This window comes from Anomaloglossus baeobatrachus, chromosome 1 (genome assembly GCF_048569485.1).
Source record: "Anomaloglossus baeobatrachus isolate aAnoBae1 chromosome 1, aAnoBae1.hap1, whole genome shotgun sequence".
Classification (NCBI taxonomy): Eukaryota; Metazoa; Chordata; class Amphibia; order Anura; family Aromobatidae; genus Anomaloglossus; species Anomaloglossus baeobatrachus.
The window spans coordinates 484,870,392-484,892,247 of record NC_134353.1 but is presented as its reverse complement, the minus strand read 5'-3'; the positions used below and the strand labels follow the sequence as shown (position 1 = coordinate 484,892,247).

The following is a 21,856-nucleotide window of genomic DNA, read 5'->3' as shown; positions in this document are numbered from 1 at the left end:
TATATATGTGTATATATATATATATATATATATATATATGTATGTATGTGTGTGTGTATGTATGTTAATTTTGTTATTGTATATTCCATGGTGGGAATTTGAGGCCACTGGGGACGTGGCCTGGCTTTAACTTTGTCCACTCTTATTGTTCTTGTTTTCTTATACATATCTCCATGAGTAATATATACGATTTTGTTTTTTCCTGTGCCTTATGAGGGAAACTTGTTATGTATTAGATAGATATTAGATATTTGTATCCTTATAGCGCGAGTTTGAAAAAGGTCCAGGAAAGGACCGAAACGTCACTGATTGACACACAGTGTGATCTTTTATTTATTGAAATAAATTTTAGAATTTTCTTTGGAAAACTGAGTGCCGGATTTACTTTTCTACTATACAATGAAAAATATCCATCATCAGCACTGCTCCATTTAATAACATTGGTGCGATTGCTATCTGATAAAATAACGGATAGCACTCGTCCGATTAAAACAATGGTGAGAGCGACCCCTAAGAGTTGCAGAGTGGCAAACTGATAAAACAATGCAGGATACAAGTATCATAATAGCCAGCGATCGGGTTTTTCTTCACATACTCACACATGACAGGTTTCTCTGAAACGTAATTTTTCTAAATATTAAATTGTTAATCCACACTTAAAAATCACATTTTATTGTACAACAAAACTAAATATATGAAATTTACATAAATTAATCAAATTGCAGTGTCCAGAAGAAAACTTTCCCGTGTGTCAGAAAGATTACTACAGTTTTCATTTAAGTTGCCAGCAAATTGGCCCTGTAGTAGTCCTTAACAGGCCGACCATGTGCAGTTGCTCTCCGTTCACTCTCCGTTTGGAATGCAAGGCTGCTGTCTTGTGGATGTGCGCTAGGGCCATGATTCCAGTACAAATGGGCATGTGTCTTGATTTTGTTGCCCCACTTTCACAGTGGTCATGGGTATTGTAGTTGTAGTTTCTTGCAGTACTGAGAGACTCGTGACTAGCTCTGTTGGACTGACCATTACAACTGTGAACAGAACAAAAAATCTGGTGCCATAGTGAGTCAGGAAAATTGAAGAAAGAGGCTGCGCAAATCAAGGATATTACAGTAGACAGGCTTGTGAAAGTGTTTCAAGCTTAGAAAAAAACTGATAGTAGGAAAACCCCTTTAACAGTGTAGATTGAAATACAAAATGCTGCAGAAAAAAAAAAAATTATTCCCTCAGTTGAGGTTGAGAAGTTATGGAAATGTACAGACAGACTTGAACTGAGGCACTGCTCAATACAAATTCTGCAGAACCAAAAAGGTAAAAAATGGCTTCATCTTTCATAGGCTAACAATTCATATAACAGCAGGGGCTGCGTTCACAGAGCACATTTCATTCATTGCAGCCCATAGATTCAAGTACGCAAAATTGGCTGACATTACAAAATGGCAGTAGCCATAAAAAAAAAAAAAAGAAAAAAAAGGATAAAGAAAGCACACTGACCAAATCAGGTCCAGAATTAACCTACAAGCATGCCAGAATTACCAGTCTGGCCTGAAAACAAATGAATAAATATGTACCTTCTAGGTATCTTTGCTACATTGTCAAAAATTCATCATTTAAAAAGTTGGCAAACTGTCCAAGCACTCTTACCCTAGGAAAAAAATAATTTACAGTGGAATGTGTACCAAAAAAAAGTACAGTATATAGACAGATTGTGCAAGTAACCAGTTATGTATAATCAGAATTCATGTGCAATTTAAAAGGTCAATTGCAAACCCATACAAAAATGACAAATAAAAAGAAGATACTGTACACTACTAGTTCCTGCACACGTCTCCAACTCAATACTTCAAAATTGTCAATCCTCCAAAATATCTAGTACTGTTAGGTATGTCTTCCTGAGATTATAAAAATCAGCTGATAGGAACAAGGAACTGGTGACAGCGCTCCAAAACAGCCTAATCCTTACTTCTGTAAAAAGTGGAAAATCACTGGGTGAGCGGATTGGTACAAAAAATAGATGGTCTGGACATAAAGCCAGGAAGAGACAAGTCAGCCATATTGAAAGTTTCCAAAGGATGGTCTTGCTTCCTGACATCAGGCAATACAGACATTTCAGGAGGACAGAGATCAAGACTAATATTTTCACTATTGATTGGAGGAGACTCTTTGGGATCCTCCACGTTGGGAGAAGGGTGCGAGTGTAGACTACAAGCAAATTGGTCTCTATCACAGGAGCAGACAGTGTTCTTGGAAGAATTCTGCTTGGAGCCGGCTGTATACATGAAAAGAGACAAGAAGCCATTATGACAACAGATGACATAGCTGAATGGAGGAAGAGCATAGCTCCATATTATTCTAAAAAAAACACACTATACCAAACTAACAATCCAAGCACCAGGGATTAAGGAAATTAAACCAGCAAATAGTTACTATGCTGTGGTTTCTAGCTCTCTAAATCATCCAGCAGATGGTAGCATCACAGAGTCATTTATCCTATCATCTCATTAGGACAAGGGAGCAGGAGGACATGAGGATAAGACTGCAGCCCAGGAGAGTCAAGTACCGTATTTTTCGCTTTATAAGACGCACCTGATTATAAGACACCCCCCCAAATTTGGTGAAGGAAAAGATAATTTTTTTTTTTTTAATGTTAATTGGGGTCCGTCTTATAATGCCAGTGTCCATCTAACAAATCATATAGGGTATATGTCCCTCATAGACCCCCATCCTAAAATTAGCCCCCTTAATCTGGATATGGCCCCCTTATATCGAATATACCCCCCTTGTGCTGGCACACGTCCCCCAGTGATGCCACATGTCCCACTATGAATGGCACGCGTCCCCCTATGTTAGCTATGGCCCCCTATGGATGGCACACCTCCCCCTGTGCTGCCCATGGCCCCCTATGGATGGCACACCACCCCGTGTTAGATATGGCCCCCTATGGATGGCACACCTTCCCCCTGTGTTAGATATGGCCCCCTATGGATGGCACACCTCCCCCTGTGTTAGATATGGCCCCCTATGGATGGCACACCTCCCCCTGTGTTGCCCATGGCCCCCTATGGATGGCACACCTCCCCCTGTGTTAGATATGGCCCCCTATGCATGGCACACCTCCTCCTGTGTTAGATATGGCCCCCTATGGATGGCACACCCCCCTTGTGTTAGATATGGCCCCCATACTGCTGCCCATAGTAAAATAAAAGACTATCCTTACCTTCTCCAGTGCTGTCCTCTCTCGTGTCTCCCTCCGTGCTGCTGAGCTCCTGCACTTCCTGGTTCCCGGTGCCGATCATGTGATCGGCACAGCAGAGTGATATCATCTCTGCGTGCCTGATCACAGCGGCAGCAGAGAGACCGAGAGATCGGCGCTGGAGGAGGTAAATAAAGAGTTTATTTTACTATGGGCAGCAGCATGGGGGCCATGTGCCATCAAAGGGGGGCACAGGCAGATATAATATGCGCCGCAGCCCCAGCCCATCACCGTGGTGCGGTTTCAGCACCACTGTGATGGATAGCGGCAGTGTATATTACCCCCCCCGTATATTCGTTTTATAAGACGCACCCCCTACTTTCCCCCAAAATTTGGGGGGGGGGGGGAGGGGACAAAAGTGTGTCTTATAAAGCGAAAAATACGGTATATTATATAGGTGGAGTACAGAAATGAGCAATACACTGCACTGTTCAGTGTACATTTTATATAGGGCTGCACTCTATAGAAGCTCCAAGCATCAGGAATTGTAATTGGGAGCTTAGTGGTGATATCACAGAATATGGGGCTGCACTCTATATAAGATTTAAAAGGGAATCTGTCACCCCTTTGTCCGTTTTAAGCTACAGTGGAACCTCGCTTAACGAGTAACCCAGTTAGCGAGAATTTCGCTGAACGAGCAAAGCTTTCTGTAAATTTGTAACTCTGTTTACGAGAAAGCTTTGCTGTACGAGCAAATACTCACCGCACACACTTCCGCTTCTGTACATCCACTGCACTCTAACCCGCTCTTGCAGTCCACACAAATGCACACAAGCACACACACAAACAAACACGCACGCACACACATACAGTATTATGCTCACCTTACCTTCTGTTCCATCGCCGGCCTCATGGTTCTTGTAGTTCGCCGGTACATTACGACGAGGGAGGAATCCTCGCGGCGAACTACAAAATCCAGGAGGCCGGCGATGGAACGGAAGGTAAGGTAAGCATAATATGTGTACCTTCCGTTCCATCGCTGGCCTCCTCGGTCTTGTAGTTCGCCGGTATAGGCTGTGTATCGGCAAGCATCGCGACAAGGCAGGAACTTCCCGTGTCAGCCGCTACTCAAAGGCAGCGCGCTGACCAATCAAAGGCAAGCGGCTCCTGCCTTTGACGTAAGCGCTCTTGCAGCGGAAATACCTCCCTCGTCGTGATGGTTACCCGATACACAGCCCGTACCAAGGAACAGCAAGTCCCAGGAGACCGGCGATGGAACGGAAGGTAAGGTGAGCATAATTTGTGTGTGTGCGTGCGTGATTGTGTGTTTGTGTATGTTTATGAGTGTATGGAATGGTACAACAGGGGACCAGGATAGGACATTTAACAAGTTGTGGAACGAATTGTCTGCATTGCAATGATTTCCTATGGGAAATCTTGCTTTGCTGAACAAGTAAACTGGTTAACAAGCAACTCCAAGAAGCAACTCCAAGAACGGATTGTTCTCGTTAACCAAGGTTCCACTGTATTACTATGGGCATACAGGTAATAGGATGGTGAAAGTAGTCTTACCTGTATGCCTCATAGTAGATGCCTTGTTCAACAAATATTACTTTAGATCACTATATGCAAATTAGCCTACCAGGCTACTGGTCGTTGTGCTTCCCTGTAAGAATCCCTGCCTCATTATCCTTCCTATCACTTCCTCTCAGTGTCATAGTCACAGCTGGCAGATCCCATGCGTGCACAGTAGAGTGTCACCAGCCTGCATTCATTCACCCCCCCATTCAATCTACTGTGCATGCGCTTGTAAGTCAGCTCCACCTCCATTATCGGTGCGCTGTTAATGTTCTAAGTTATCCTCCTGACTTCCTGCCTGAAAAAAAAAAAATCGCCCAGGTGTGTGTGTCTCTGTCTATTCAGCTGCCCACAGGCAGGAAGTCGGGAGGACAACTTAGAACAGCGCACCGGTAATGGAAGTGGAGCTGACTCACCAGCGCATGCGCAGCAGATTCAATGGGGGGGTTATTGAACGCAGGCTGAAGAACACTATAGCACACGCACGGGATTTGCCAGCTGTGACTGTAGCTGATAGGAGGTGACAGGAAGGATAATTAAGCAGGAGGCAGGAATTTCTTACAGGGAAGCAACCCCTCAGCAGCCGAAGCACAATGCCCAGTAGCCTGGTAGACTAATTTGCATATAGCAATCTAAAGTAAGATTTCTGAAACAAGGCATCTACTATGAGGCATAAAGGTAAGACTACTTTCACCATCCTATTACCTCTATGCCCATAGTAATAGCTTAAAACTGTCAAAGGGGGGTGAGAGATTCCCTTTAATATGATGCACTTGGTCATCTATCATCACCACTCTCCACTCATCTAATCATCGTGTCTACTGTTGTTTGAACTACTACTCAACTTTCACATAAACTGACATACCTTACCTCTGCTGCTTGTCTCAATCTGGTATGTTTCTAACTGACCCCGTCATCAGCCCCTCCCACTTTTCTTTATGGCCCACTTGTTTACTTTGCCTATGGTATCTTACATCTGTGCTCAGTTTTGATTTAATTGATCAATATGAGTACCACCCCCTGCCCTCTGTGTCACACCTGAGAGCACTTCTAAGAATATATATTGGATCTACCTAGCCTGCCTGTGCATCATCTAGGTGCATCTATAAGTGTACTATAATAAATTAGACCAGAATTGAACCAGAAGGGAACTGAAGGTAACTGATACATAGTCACTGTAAATAATATTTCAGTTTCTTTCCATTGTCACCCCTGGGGTCTAAGTGGAGAACTGTTCTCTTTGCGCAGACTGACAAACCGATCTGGCTGTCAGTGGTGAGGAGTAGTGATGAGCGAGTACTAAAATGCTCGGGAGCTCGAGGCTCGGGCAGAGCATCTCAAAATACTCGTGTACTCGGCCCGAGCACCGAGCCCAATATTATCCTATGGGAGACCCGAGTATTATTCTGAAATGTTCCCCGGCAGCATGTAGAAACCATAAAACTTTAAATTAACAAAAAAAACGTACGTGTGTGTGTAAGCGTGCATATATATATACACGCGGAGTGGAGTGCGGGAGGGGCCGTAGCCGAGCGGGGAAGTGTCGGGCTAAAGGCACGGTCACGCTGTGCGGGCTGGCCAATCACTGCAATTCCACAACAGGGCTTTGGCATTGCAGTGGTCTGCCAGCCAATCCCTGCATAAGGGATGGCTGTAAAAAGAGCGCCAACATGAAGACCACGAGTACAGCACGAGTATCGCGAGATTACTCGGTCCCCACCGAGTAGCCCGAGTACATTGATACTCGTGCGAGTACCGAGTAGTAACAAGCATACTCGCTCATCACTAGTGAGGAGTCTTATAGCTGCAATGCTCCTCTGGGATATATTCAAATTGTCTCTTCAGAGAGGAAGGAGACAAGCTCTAGTGCCACCTTTTGGAAGTAGCAATCCTAAAAAAGTAAAAAGTGGCTCTCTAACAAGCCTTTTCAAATCACCAAGGATTATGCAGATCAGTCTCCGCAAGGAAAAAAAAGTTCTCCCCTCACACCCCACTTTAGTTTCTCATACAGCCAGGTCAGATCTCATACTTTGTACAGACGAGGGACAATGATCCCGAAACACTGTTTGCAAATTGAGATTCTGATCTGGCATAAATCCTAGGTCATATGAAAAGGCTTGCTAGAGAGCCACATTTGACTTTTAAGATTGCTACTTTCAATAGGTGGCACTAGAGTTTGTCTCCATCCTCCCTGAAGAGACAATTTGAACATTGTCACCCCTATAATAGTTCCCTTTTTAATAATCCCCACAATCCCGACACCCAACAAATTAACTGTTCATCTCCATCTTTCCCATCCATTTAACCTGCTCCCTAGATCTGTTCCTCAACATAAAACCCTCTGTCTCCAGACACACATAGCTACCTCATAGCCTCACCTGCTCCCACCTACTAAACACTTTCTGGTCCTCCTCACAGCTGGTTATATCTTTCCAAATACTGTCCCTCCTCACCACTCATTTCTAACCCCCATCCCAGATCTTTCACACATATTTTTCAACCCTTCTAACATTATACCCATTCACCCTTCCCCCGGCTCCCCCAGTTCCTCCAACAGGAGCTCTGTGGAATGCACGCTCCGTCTGCAACAAAACTTTTCTACATCCATGATTTTTATCACTAAAACTGTCCTTCCTCGGCATCACTGAGACCTGGCTCACCCCTTCTGATACAGCCTCTCATGCTGCACTTTTTTATGGTGGGTTCCATCTTTCTCACATCCACTGCCCCAGCAACAAGCATGGTGGAGGAGTTTGTTTGCTCCTATCAGACAACTACTCCTTAACCTCAATTCCACTGCCACCCGCTGTTACCCTGTCTTCTTTTGAGGTGCACTCTGTATGCATTTACTTCCCTTCAAACCGGCTGTCATTTACCACCCCCAGGGCCTGCCACTATCTTTTTTGACCACTTCACCAACTTGCTACTTATTTCCTTCCCACTGACATCCCCACCATCATTATGGGTGATTTCAACATCTCCATTGAAAACTCCCACTCAGCTGACTCTAAACGTTTAACACTCACTTCCTCCTTATGCCTCACCCAATGGTCCTCCGCAACCACCCATAAAAATGGCCACACACTGGACCTCATCTTCACCAGACTGTTCCCTATCTACACTCTTAAACTCACCTCTCCCCCTGTCTGACCACAACCTACTTACATTCTCTTTCCTCTCCTTTCAAAGTGCACAATCCCTACCCCACAAACACGCACACCCTCAATGAAATCTCAAGCACTTTGATTAACATTCACTTTGAGTCCCTTCTCCCTCTTGCAGACATTGGTTTCCTGCACGATGTAGACACTGCTGCCTCTTAATATAATGCCACAAGAGCTGCAGCTCTGAAATCAGTCACCCACCTCATGCATACCAAAACTTGCACAATCACCAGGCAACCCTGGCACCACCCTGTAATTGGGATTTTAGTGATATCATCACTGTATAAGGGGCTGCAGTCTCTATAAGCACCATATGTCAGGCACTGTAATTAGGATCTTAGTGGTGATATCACTGTATACGTCAGGCACTGTAATTGGAAGATTGATGGTTATGTCTACTTAGATGGAGGCACATTGATCATGCAGTAAGATGTGCTTTAACTTTATATGCTTTCAGAGGATAACATTTTAGCATGGAATCATAAGAGCCTAAAGAAGGGAATTTTGTTACTTACCGTAAATTCCTTTTCTTCTAGCTCCTATTGGGAGACCCAGACGATTGGGTGTATAGCACTGCCTCCGGAGGCCACACAAAGCATTACACTAAAAAGTGTAAGGCCCCTCCCCTTCTGGCTATACACCCCCAGTGGGATCACTGGCTCACCAGTTTTAGTGCAAAAGCAAGAAGGAGGAAAGCCAAGAACTGGTTTAAACAAATTCACTCCGAAGTAACGTCGGAGAACTGAAAACCGTTCAATATGAACAACATGTGTACCCGAAAAACAACCAAAAATCCCGAAGGACAACAGGGCGGGTGCTGGGTCTCCCAATAGGAGCTAGAAGAAAAGGAATTTACGGTAAGTAACAAAATTCCCTTCTTCGGCGCTCCATTGGGAGACCCAGACGATTGGGACGTCCAAAAGCTGTCCCTGGGTGGGTAAAGAATACCTCATGTTAGAGCTGCGAAGACAGCCCTCCCCTACGGGGAGGCAACTGCCGCCTGCAGGACTCTTCTACCTAGGCTGGCGTCCGCCGAAGCATAGGTATGCACCTGATAATGTTTGGTGAAAGTGTGCAGACTCGACCAGGTAGCTGCCTGGCACACCTGTTGAGCCGTAGCCTGGTGACGCAATGCCCAGGACGCACCCACGGCCCTGGTAGAATGGGCCTTCAGCCCTGATGGAACCGGAAGCCCAGCAGAACGGTAGGCTTCAAGAATTGGTTCTTTGATCCATCGAGCCAGGGTGGCCTTAGAAGCCTGCGACCCCTTGCGCTTACCAGCGACAAGGACAAAGAGTGCATCCGAACGGCGCAGGGGCGCCGTGCGGGAAATGTAGATTCTGAGTGCTCGCACCAGATCTAACAAATGTAAATCCTTCTCATACCGATGAACTGCATGAGGACAAAAAGAAGGCAAAGAGATATCCTGATTAAGATGAAAAGAAGATACCACCTTCGGGAGAAACTCCTGAATGGGGCGCAGCACTACCTTGTCCTGGTGGAAGACCAGGAAGGGAGCCTTGGATGACAGCGCTGCTAGCTCAGACACTCTCCGAAGAGATGTGATCGCTACCAGAAAAGCCACTTTCTGTGATAGTCTAGAAAGTGAAACCTCCCTCAGAGGCTCGAAGGGCGGCTTCTGGAGGGCAACTAGCACCCTGTTCAGATCCCATGGATGTAACGGACGCTTGTACGGGGGTACGATATGACAAACCCCCTGCAGGAACGTGCGCACCTTAGAAAGTCGTGCTAGGCGCTTCTGAAAAAAGACGGATAGCGCCGAGACTTGCCCTTTAAGGGAGCCGAGCGACAAACCTTTTTCTAACCCAGATTGCAGGAAAGAAAGAAAGGTAGGCAAGGCAAATGGCCAGGGAGACACTCCCTGAGCAGAGCACCAGGATAAGAATATCCTCCACGTTCTGTGGTAGATCTTAGCGGACGTGGGCTTCCTAGCCTGTCTCATGGTGGCAACGACCCCTTGGGATAATCCTGAAGACGCTAGGATCCAGGACTCAATGGCCACACAGTCAGGTTCAGGGCCGCAGAATTCCGATGGAAAAACGGCCCTTGGGACAGTAAGTCTGGTCGGTCTGGTAGTGCCCACGGTTGGCCGACCGTGAGATGCCACAGATCCGGATACCACGCCCTCCTTGGCCAGTCTGGGGCGACGAGTATGACGCGGCTGCAGTCGGATCTGATCTTGCGTAGCACTCTGGGCAAGAGTGCCAGAGGTGGAAACATATAAGGGAGCCGGAACTGCGACCAATCTTGCACTAAGGCGTCTGCCGCCAGAGCTCTGTGATCGCGAGACCGTGCCATGAAGGTTGGGACCTTGTTGTTGTGCCGGGACGCCATTAGGTCGACGTCCGGCCTTCCCCAGCGGCGACAGATTTCCTGAAACACGTCCGGGTGAAGGGACCATTCCCCTGCGTCCATGCCCTGGCGACTGAGGAAGTCTGCTTCCCAGTTTTCTACGCCGGGGATGTGAACTGCGGATATGGTGGAGGCCGTGGCTTCCACCCACATCAGAATCCGCCGGACTTCCTGGAAAGCTTGCCGACTGCGTGTCCCCCCTTGGTGGTTGATGTATGCCACCGCTGTGGAGTTGTCCGACTGAATTCGGATCTGCCTTCCTTCCAGCCACTGCTGGAAGGCTAGTAGGGCAAGATACACTGCTCTGATCTCCAGAACATTGATCTGAAGGGTGGACTCCTGCTGAGTCCACGTACCCTGAGCCCTGTGGTGGAGAAAAACTGCTCCCCACCCTGACAGACTCGCGTCTGTCGTGACCACCGCCCAGGACGGTGGTAGGAAGGATCTTCCCTGTGATAATGAGGTGGGAAGAAGCCACCATTGCAGAGAGTCTTTGGCCGTCTGGGAAAGGGAGACTTTCCTGTCCAGGGATGTTGACTTCCCGTCCCATTGGCGGAGAATGTCCCATTGAAGTGGGCGCAGATGAAACTGTGCAAACGGAACCGCCTCCATTGCCGCCACCATCTTCCCGAGGAAGTGCATGAGGCGTCTTAAGGAGTGCGACTGACTTTGAAGGAGAGCCTGCACCCCAGTCTGTAGTGACCGCTGCTTGTCCAGCGGAAGCTTCACTATCGCTGAGAGAGTATGAAACTCCATGCCAAGATACGTTAGTGATTGGGTCGGTGACAGATTTGACTTTGAGAAGTTGATGATCCACCCGAACGTCTGGAGAGTCTCCAGTGCAATATTCAGGCTGAGTTGGCATGCCTCTTGAGAGGGTGCCTTGACAAGTAGATCGTCCAAGTAAGGGATCACAGAGTGTCCCTGAGAGTGCAAGACTGCTACCACTGCCGCCATGACCTTGGTGAACACCCGTGGGGCTGTCGCCAGACCAAATGGCAGAGCTACGAACTGAAGATGGTCGTCTCCTATCACGAAGCGTAGAAAGCGTTGGTGCTCTGTAGCAATCGGCACGTGGAGATAAGCATCTTTGATGTCTATTGATGCTAGGAAATCTCCTTGAGACATTGAGGCAATGACTGAGCGGAGGGATTCCATCCGGAACCGCCTGGCGTTCACATGCTTGTTGAGCAGTTTTAGGTCCAGAACAGGACGGAATGAGCCGTCCTTTTTTGGCACCACAAAGAGATTGGAGTAAAAACCTTGTCCTTGTTCCTGAAGAGGAACAGGGACCACCACTCCTTCTGCTCTTAGAGAATTCACCGCCTGCAGAAGGGCATCTGCTCGGTCGGGATGTGGGGAAGTTCTGAAGAACCGAGGCGGAGGACGAGAACTGAACTCTATCCTGTACCCGTGAGACAAAATGTCTGTTACCCACCGGTCTTTGACCTGTGGCAGCCAAATGTCGCAAAAGCGGGAGAGCCTGCCACCGACCGAGGATGCGGAGGGAGGCGGCCGAAAGTCATGAGGCAGCCGCCTTGGAAGCGGTACCTCCGGTTGCTTTCTTGGGGCGTGAGTGAGCCCGCCAGGAATCAGAGCTCCTTTGCTCTTTCTGAGTCCCTTTGGACGAGGAGAATTGGGGCTTGCCCGAGCCTCGAAAGGACCGAAACTTTGACTGCCACTTCCTCTGTTGAGGTTTGCTTGATCTGGGCTGGGGTAAGGAAGAGTCCTTACCTTTGGACTGTTTAATGATTTCCGCCAATTGCTCACCAAACAGTCTGTCTCCAGATAATGGCAAGCTGGTTAAACATTTTTTAGAAGCAGAATCTGCTTTCCATTCTTTTAACCACAAGGCTCTGCGCAAAACTACAGAGTTGGCGGATGCCATTGCGGTACGGCTCGTAGAGTCCAGTACCGCATTAATAGCGTAGGTCGCAAACGCAGTCATTTGCGTAGTTAAGGACGCCACTTGCGGCACTGCTGGACGTATGAAAGAGTCCACCTGTGCCAAACCAGCTGAAATAGCTTGGAGCGCCCACACGGCCGCGAATGCTGGAGCAAACGACGCGCCAATAGCTTCATAGACAGATTTCAACCAAAGGTCCATCTGTCTGTCATTGGCATCTTTAAGTGAAGCCCCATCCTCCACTGCAACTATGGATCTAGCTGCAAGCCTGGATATTGGAGGGTCCACTTTTGGACACTGGGTCCAGCGTTTGACCACGTCAGGGGGAAAGGGATAACGTGTATCCTTAAGACGTTTGGAAAAACGCTTGTCCGGATAAGCATGGTGTTTCTGGATTGATGCTCTGAAGTCAGAGTGGTCCAGAAAAGTGCTCAATTTACGCTTGGGATACAGGAAATGGAATTTCTCCTGCTGGGCAGCTGCCTCCTCTGCTGAAGGAGCTGGGGGAGAAATATCCAACAGCCTATTGATGGCCGCTATAAGGTCATTTACCATGGCGTCACCATCTGGCGTATCCAAATTGAGTGCGGTGTCAGGACTAGACTCCTGATCACCCACCTCTGTCTCATCATATAGAGACCCTTCTCGCTGAGACCCTGACCCGCGTGATGACGTGGAGGGTCTCTCCCAGCGAGCTCGCTTAGGCGGCCTGGGACTGTCATCGGAGTCAGAGCCCTCAGCCTGTGATGCCTGGGACCCCCTTGAAGTACGGATTAGTTCCAACTGAGGGGGACCGGGGAACATAGGCACAGCAGTGTCTATGGTCTGAGCAACTGGCCTGGACTGCAAGGTCTCCAGGATTTTTGTCATAGTCACAGACATTTTATCAGCAAAGACTGCAAATTCTGTCCCCGTCACCGGGGCAGGGTTCACAGGCGTCTCTGCCTGGGCTACCACCACCATAGGCTCTGGCTGACGAAGTGCCACTGGGACTGAACATTGCACACAATGAGAGTCGTTGGAGCCTGCTGGTAGATTAGCCCCACATGCTGTACAAGCAGTGTATACAGCCCGTGCCTTGGCACCCTTGCGTTTTGTGGATGACATGTTGTTGTCTTCCCAGAGCAATATAGGGTATACAGCCAAGAAGCGACCGTACAGTGCAGTATATATATATATATCTGGTACAGGAAAAAGTACACCAATACACACTGTGGCACTAGTGGGGCCAGCACTAATGTGCTGCTTACCGCCCGCTAAACGCGGGTGTGTGGTCGCCAGAAATCCCTAGTCTGGGTCTCCCAGAGCCTGTGTCCGTCCTCCAGCCAGACTGCATGCAGGAATGGCTGCCGGCGTCTCTGTGGAGGGGGGGCGGGCCCTGGGCGTGCCAGACCAAAAGCGGGAAACCTGCGTCCCACTGTGCCTAGTGAGAGGGCTGGAGCATGTAAATAAGGCTCCAGCCGTCGGCGCTGAGTAATCGTACAGCGTCTCTCCCCTTCCCTGATTGACAGGGAGGGGGCGGGAACGAAGCGGAGCTAGGCCGCAAAAGCCGGGGACTAAATTTATAAGCGCCGCCGCCGTAAAAGCGCGGTCGGCGCTAAGTCCCCGGCGCACTACAAGTCCCAGCCGCGCCGCCGCTCCGAGAGTGGCCCGGCGCGGTAGTTCCCAGCACATGAAGTCACACAGCTAAGCTGCTGTGACTCAAACCCCAGCGTACAGCGCTACTGTCCCCGGCGCACTAACACACCCAGCAAGTCTGGTGTGTGCGTGCCCGCCTGTACGGGGACACAGAGTACCTGAAAGTTGCAGGGCCTTGTCCCTGAACGGTACACAGCTCCGTATCCAGCAGGTTCACTGGGTCTGTGGATGGAGCCCGGCCTCAGGGCTTGGGGGCCGGTAAGATCCCACTTCCACAGAGCCCCTCAGGGGGATGGGGAAGGAAAGCAGCATGTGGGCTCCAGCCTCCGTACCCGCAATGGGTACCTCAACCTTACAAACCACAAGTGGGGTAAGAAGGGAGCATGCTGGGGGCCCTATATGGGCCCTCTTTTCTTCCATCCGACATAGTCAGCAGCTACTGCTGACTAAACAGTGGAGCTATGCGTGGATGTCTGACCTCCTTCGCACAAAGCAGAAAACTGGTGAGCCAGTGATCCCACTGGGGGTGTATAGCCAGAAGGGGAGGGGCCTTACACTTTTTAGTGTAATGCTTTGTGTGGCCTCCGGAGGCAGTGCTATACACCCAATCGTCTGGGTCTCCCAATGGAGCGCCGAAGAAAAAACACGTTTCCATATCTTCATGGTGTAAAAGTCATATGAAATCCCCATTAAAATGGTTGTCTGATCACCGCTGAGATGAAACGGTCTCTCCCGTTACTCATGGAAAAAGTAAAGAAACTGAAGTCTATGAAATTTAATGTATATTACTAAGTGGTTTCTTATTGATTGCTTCATGGGCAAATCCTTTAGGAAATGCAGAAAAACAATGTTTAAAATATGTGCAAAACCACTAGTACCTCAAGGAACTCAGAGTGTATAATATACAAGTGCACCTCAATAAATATCAAAAAGTTATTTCAGCAATTCAATACAAAAAGAGAAACGCATATATTATATAGAGTCATTACACACAGAGTGATCTATTTCACATGTTTATTTCTTTTAAAGGAAACCTGTCAGCAGAAATTTCGCAATAAACCTAAAAGATTCCCCCTTTGCAGCTCCTGGGCTGCATTCTGGAAAGGTTCCTGTTGCTATTGTGCCCCCTTTGAGACCTAAATAAATACTTTATAAAGTCTTAACTTTTTGTATGCAAATGTTTTTTTATGGTCACGGGGGCGGGCTGTCTTGCTTCCGTTATTCGCCTCCTGCCGCTTTACGCCGTCCCCATTACTGATTTCCATATATGAGGACGCCGCCCAGTGCTCCCGAGGTCTCGCGCATGCCCAGTGGCATTGAGCACTGTGTAAAGCGTGACCGCTGGTGAGGTGATTGCGCAGTCGCGAGATTATGGGCGGCGCTGTGATTGTCATCAGCAGCATCATCCAAGTACCCGCCCATAATCTCGTGCCCGCGTTTTTCCCACTGCCTCCACCGTTATTGCGCAAGCGCTGGCCATATGAACCCACGTCACCTATTACCGCAGGCGCGAGATTATGGGCGGGTACTTGGATGACGCTGCTGATGACAATCACAGCGCCGCCCATAATTTCGCGCCTGAGGTAATAGGTGACATGGGTTCATATGGCCAGCGCTTGCGCATAACGGTGGAGGCAGTGGGAAAATCGCGGGCACGAAATTATGGGCGGGTACTGTGATGACACTGCTGATGACAATCACAGCGCCGCCCATAATCTCGCGACTGCGCAATCACCTCACCAGCGGTAACACTTTACACAGTGCTGTCCCACGATAGTGCCACTGGGCATGCGTGAGACCTCGGGAGCAGTGGGCGGCGTCCTCATATATGGAAATCAGCGATGGGGGATGGCGTAAAGTGGCAGGAGGCGAATAACGGACGCAAGACAGCCCGCCCCCGTGACCATAAAAAACATTTGCATACAAAAAGGTAAGACTTTATAAAATATTTATTTAGGTCTCAAAGGGGGCACAGTAACAACAGGAACCTTGCTAGAATGCAGCCCAGGAGCTGCAGAAGGGGAATCTTTTAGGTTTATTGTGAAATTTCTACTGACAGGTTCCCTTTAATGTTAATGATTATGGCTTACAGCCAATTAAAACCCAAAAGTAATTCTCAGAAAATTACATTATATAAGACCAACTGAAAAATGATTTTAAACTCAAACGTTGGCGCCTACTGAAAAGTACATACGTAAATGCACTCAATACTTGGTTGGGGCTTTTTTTTTAATAATTACTGCAGCAATGTGGTGTGGCATGTAGTCAAGCAGCCTGTGGCACTGCTGAGGTGTTATGGAAGCCCAGGTTGCTTTAATAGGAGCCTCAGCTTGTCTGAATTATTGGATCTGGTGTTTCTCAACTTCCTCTTGACAATGCCCCATAGATTCTCTATGGGGTTTAGGTCAGGCGAGATTACTGGCCAATCAAGCACAGTGATACTGTGATTATTAAACCAGATACTGGTACTTTTTTCAGTGTGGACAGGTGCCAAGTCCTGCTGGAAGAGGAAATTTCCATCTCCAAAAAGCTTGTTGGCAGAGGGAAACATGAAGTGCTCTAAAATTTCCTGGTAGACGGCAGCGCTGACTTTGGTCTGATAAAAACACAGTTGACCTATACCAGCAGATGACATGGCTCCCCAAACCATCACTGATTGAGCAAACTTCACACTAGACCTCAAGCAGCTTAGATTGTGCCTCTCCACTCTTCCTCCAGACTCTGGGACCTCGATTTCCAAATTAAATGCAAAATTTACTTTAATATGAAAAAAAACACCTTGGACCACTGAGCAACAGTCCAGTTTGTTTTCTCATTGGCCCAGATAAGATGCTGCAGGCTTTGTCCATTGGTCACAAGTGCCTGGACACCTGGAATGCGACACTTGTAGCCCATGTCCGAGATACGTCTGTATGTGGTGGGTCTTGAATCACAGACTCCAGCAGCAGACCACTCTTTGTGAATCTTCCCCCAAATGTTTGAATGACCTTTTCTTAACAATCCTATCCCGGTTGCTTGTTCACCTTTTTCTCTCACTTTTCCCATCCACTCAACTTTCCATTAATATGCTTGGATACAGCACTCTGAATAGCCAGCTTCTTTAGCAATGACCTTTTGTGGCTTACTCTCCTTGTGAAGTGTGTCAATGACTACCTTCTGGACATCTGTCAAGTCAGCAGTCTTCCCCATGATTGTGCAGCCTACTGAACAAGACTAAGGGACCATTTTAAACACTTAGGAAGCCTTTGCAGGTGTTTTGTGGTAATTATTCTGATTTTTTTGAGATAATGACTTTTGGGTTTTCATTGGCTATAAGCCATAATCATAAAAATTAACAGAAAAAAACACTTGAAATAGATCACTGTTTGTAATGACTATATAATAGGAGTTTCCCTTTTTGTATTTAATTACTGAAATAAAATTAACTTTTGATGATATTCTAATTTATTAAGATGCACTTGTACTCCCCCTATTGCCGAGGTCTCCTGTGTCCAGTGCCAGCGATGTTGCCGCAATTGCGACTAGCTGGCTCACACTACGCGTGACCTGGAAGTCTCTTTTACAATGTAAGTCTATGGCTTCTCCATAGGCTTATATTGTAAAAGCCACGTCCGGATCACGTAGAATAACCTGGACAGTCTGCAGAGTGGTGACATCGGCAAGATAATGAGAAGAACAAGGCTGGATACCAGAGACATTGGCAACAGGTGAGTATGTTATAAGAAACTCTACATTACATACATATATAACACAATTAATGAATAAAAAGTTAAGAGTGTGCTTCTTAACCCTTTCAGCCCCCGGGCACTTTCAGTTTTTGTTTTTTGCTCCCCTTCTTCCGAGAGGCGTAACTTTTTTATTTTTCCATCAATCTTGCCATATGAGGGCTTGTTTTTTGCGGGAAGAGTTGTACTTTTAAATGAAACCATAAGTTTTACCATAGAGTGTACTGGAAAACGGCAAAAAAATTCCAAGTGCGGAAAAATTGCAAAAAAAGTGTGATCGTACAATAGTTTTTGGGATATTTTATTCACAGTGTTCACTATATGGTAAAACTGAGGTATTTATGTGATGCCTCAGGTCAGTGCGAGTTTGTAGACACTAAACATGTATAGGTTTACTTGTATCTAAGGGGTTAAAAAAAATTCACAAGCTTGTCCAAAAAAAGTGGCGCACGTTTTGCGCCATTTTCCAAAACCCATAGCGTTCTCATTTTTCGGGATCTGAGGCTTAGTGATGGCTTATTTTTTGCGTCTCGACCTGACGTTTTTAACGGTACCATTTTTGCTCAGATGCTACGTTTTGATCGCCTGTTATTGTCATTTTGCGCAAAATTTGCGGCGACCAAAAAAAAGAATTTTGTTAACTTACCGTAAATTCTTTTTCTTATTGTTCCGTATTGGGAGACCCAGACATTGGGTGTATAGCTTCTGCCTCCGGAGGACACACAAAGTACTACACTAAAAAGTGTAGCTCCTCCCTCTGAGCATATACACCCCCTGGATAACAAGATCTAGCCAGTTTAGTGCAAAAGCTGAAGGAGAATAGCCACCCACAAGAAAAGACAGAGCAAGAGCCGGAACAACCGGAGCCTCTGTCTACAACAACAGCCGGTGATAACACGCGGAACAAGAAACTGCCAACAGGCAACAGGGAGGGTGCTGGGTCTCCCAATACAGCACTATAAGAAAAAGAATTTACGGTAAGAAAACAAAATTCTCTTTTTCTTTATCGTTCCTATGGGAGACCCAGACATTGGGACGTCTCAAAGCAGTCCATGGGTGGGAATAAACAGAAAGCTGAGAAGTAGGTGGAGCCTAACTTCACAAATGGGCGACAGCCGCCTGAAGGATGCGTCTGCCCAAGCTCGCATCTGCCGAAGCATGAGCATGCACTTGGTAGTGCTTTGAAAAGGTATGCAGGCTAGACCAAGTGGCAGCCTGACAGACCTGCTGAGCCGTAGCCTGGTGCCTGAAAGCCCAAGAGGCACCGACAGCTCTGGTCGAGTGTGCCTTGATCCCCGGCGGGGGAGGCACCTGAGTACACTGGTAGGCATCGGATATGGCCGACCTAATCCAAGGAGCTAAGGTCGGCTTAGAAGCAGAGAGGCCCTTACGCCGACCTGTGGTTAGCACAATAAGAGAGGTGCACCGCCTAAGAACAGCGGTGCGAGACACATAGATCCGGAGCGCCCGCACCAGATCCAGAGTATGCAACGCTTTTTCAAAGCGATGAACAGGAGCCGGACAAAAGGAAGGCAGGGAAATGTCCTGGTTAAGGTGGAAAGGAGAAACCACCTTAGGGAGAAAGTCCGGAGTCGGACGGAGAACCACCTTGTCTTGATGAAAAACCAAAAAAGGTGACTCCGAAGAGAGCGCAGCCAAATCAGAGACTCTCCTGAGGGAAGTTATGGCCACTAGAAAAAACACTTTCTGTGAAAGTCGAGACAAAGAAACCTCCCTAAGAGGCTCAAAGGGGGGTTTCTGCAAGGCCGTGAGGACCATATTGAGGTCCCAGGGATCCAAGGGCCGCCAGTAAGGCGGAATGATGTGAGACGCACCCTGCATGAAGGTGCGCACCTGAGCCAGCCGGGCGATACGCCGCTGGAACAGCACTGACAGAGCCGAGACTTGTCCCTTGAGGGAATTGAGGGATAGTCCTAGCTGTAGACCGGACTGTAGAAAGGACAGAAGGGTCGGCAAGGAAAAAGGCCAAGGAGCATGGCCGGAAGAGCGACACCAGGACAGGAAAATTCTCCAGGTCCTGTGATAGATTTTGGCCGAGGAAGACTTCCGAGCCCGAGTCATAGTGGAGATGACTTCAGGAGGAATACCAGAAGCCGGTAAGATCCAGGACTCAAGAGCCACGCCGTCAATCTGAGAGCCGCAGAATTCTGGCGGAAAAACGGACCTTGTGAGAGAAGGTCTGGACACTCCGGAAGATGCCACGGCACCTCTACGGACAGATGGAGCAGGTCTGGGTACCAAGCTCGCCTGGGCCAGTCCGGTGCAATGAGGATGACCCGCCGGCCCTCCATTCTGATCTTGCGCAGAACTCTGGGCAAGAGAGCTAGAGGGGGAAACACGTAGGACAGACGAAACTGGGACCCATCTTGAACCAGCGCGTCCGCTGCAAGGGCCTGAGGATCGTGGGAGCGAGCCACGTAAACTGGAACCTTGCTGTTGTGCCGGGATGCCATTAGATCCACTTCCGGAGTGCCCCACTTGCGGCAGATTGACTGAAAACACTGCCGGATGCAGGGACCACTCGCCACTGTCCACGGTTTGATGGCTGAGATAATCTGCTTCCCAGTTTTCCACGCCTGGAATGTGGACTGCGGATATGGTGGACTTGGAGTCCTCCGTCCATTGAAGGATGCGTTGAACCTCCAACATTGCCAGGCGGCTGTGTGTCCCGCCTTGGTGATTGATGTAGGCAACCGCTGTCGCGTTGTCTGACTGGACTCGGATGTGCTTGCCTGCCAAAAGGTGGTGAAAGGCTAGGAGAGCCAGAAGCACAGCTCTGGTTTCCAGTACATTGATCGAGAGGGCTGACTCGGACGGAGTCCAAGTGCCCTGAGCTCGGTGGTGTAGACATACCGCTCCCCAGCCGGATAGACTGGCATCTGTGGTGAGGATCACCCAGGACGGGGCCAGGAAGGAGCATCCCTGAGACAGAGAGAGGGGCCGAAGCCACCACTGAAGGGAGCTCCTGGTCTGTGACGACAGAGCCACTAGCCTGTGCAAGGAGGAAGTCCGCTTGTCCCAACAGCGGAGAATGTCCAGCTGCAGAGGACGCAGATGGAACTGGGCAAAGGGAACAGCCTCCATTGACGCCACCATCTGACCCAGCACCTGCATCAGGTGCCTGATGGAATGACAGCGGGGCCTCAGCAGAGAGCGCACTGCCAGATGGAGGGACTGCTGTCTGACTAAGGGCAGCTTCACAAGTGCCGGCAGAGTCTCGAACTGCATCCCCAGGTACGTGAGCTTCTGGGTCGGAGTCAGAGTGGATTTGGGCAGATTGACAAGCCACCCGAATTGGGTTAGAGTGGCGAGAGTGAGCGAGACACTCCGCTGACAGTCCACGCTGGTTGAAGCCTTGACTAGAAGGTCGTCCAGGTAAGGAATCACTGCCAACGCCTGGAGGTGCAGAACCGCAACCACTGCTGCCATGACCTTGGTGAATACTCGAGGGGCTGTGGCTAACCCGAAGGGGAGAGCCACGAATTGGAAATGTTCCTCTCCGATTGCAAAACGTAGCCAACGCTGGTGTGAAACTGCAATTGACACATGCAGATAGGCATCTCTGATGTCGATGGATGCCAGGAAATCTCCTTGGGTCATTGAGGCAATGACTGATCGCAGAGACTCCATGCGAAAATGCCGCACCTGAACATGCTTGTTGAGAAGCTTGAGATCCAGGAAGGGCCGGAAGGAACAGTCCTTTTTGGGGACTAGGAAGAGATTTGAGTAGAAAACTCTGAACCGTTCCCGGGCGGGAACCGGTACAATTACTCCGTTGGCCTGCAAGGATGCCACGGCCTGAGAGAAGGCGGCGGCCTTGGAGCAGGGGGGAGTTGACAGAAAAAATCTGTTTGGCGGGCTGGAAGAGAATTCTATCCTGTAGCCGTGGGAGATGATATCCCGCACCCACTGATCGGAGACGTGTTGAAACCACATGTCGCCAAAGTGGGAGAGCCTGCCACCGACTAAGGACATTGCTGGCGCGGCCAGATAGTCAAGAGGAGGCTGCCTTAGTGGCAGCAGCTCCTGCGGTCTTCTGTGGACGCGCCTTTGTGCGCCAGTTGGATTTTTGGTCCTTGGCTGAGTTAGTGGACGAGGCCGAGGGCTTAGAGGATGACCAGTTGGAGGAACGAAAGGAACGAAACCTCGACTGGTTCCTACCCTGGGCAGGTTTCCTGGTTTTTAGTTTGTGGCATGGAAGTACTCTTCCCGCCAGTAGCCTCCTTAATAATTTCATCCAGTTGTTCACCGAATAGCCTGG

The 21,856-nt window shown here is 48.5% G+C and overlaps 1 protein-coding gene across 1 annotated transcript in view; it reads right to left on the bottom strand.

The window, feature by feature from the left end:
- Window positions 1-382: 382 nt before the first annotated feature.
- The window catches only part of LOC142309247 (mesoderm induction early response protein 2-like), a 43,022-nt gene continuing 21,548 nt past the window's right edge, over window positions 383-21,856 (bottom strand). Inside the window, exon 7 of the mRNA XM_075347174.1 lies at window positions 383-2,266. Within this exon, the coding sequence (XP_075203289.1) occupies window positions 1,980-2,266 (287 nt within the window). The 3' untranslated portion in view covers window positions 383-1,979. The remainder of the gene's footprint in view (window positions 2,267-21,856) is intronic.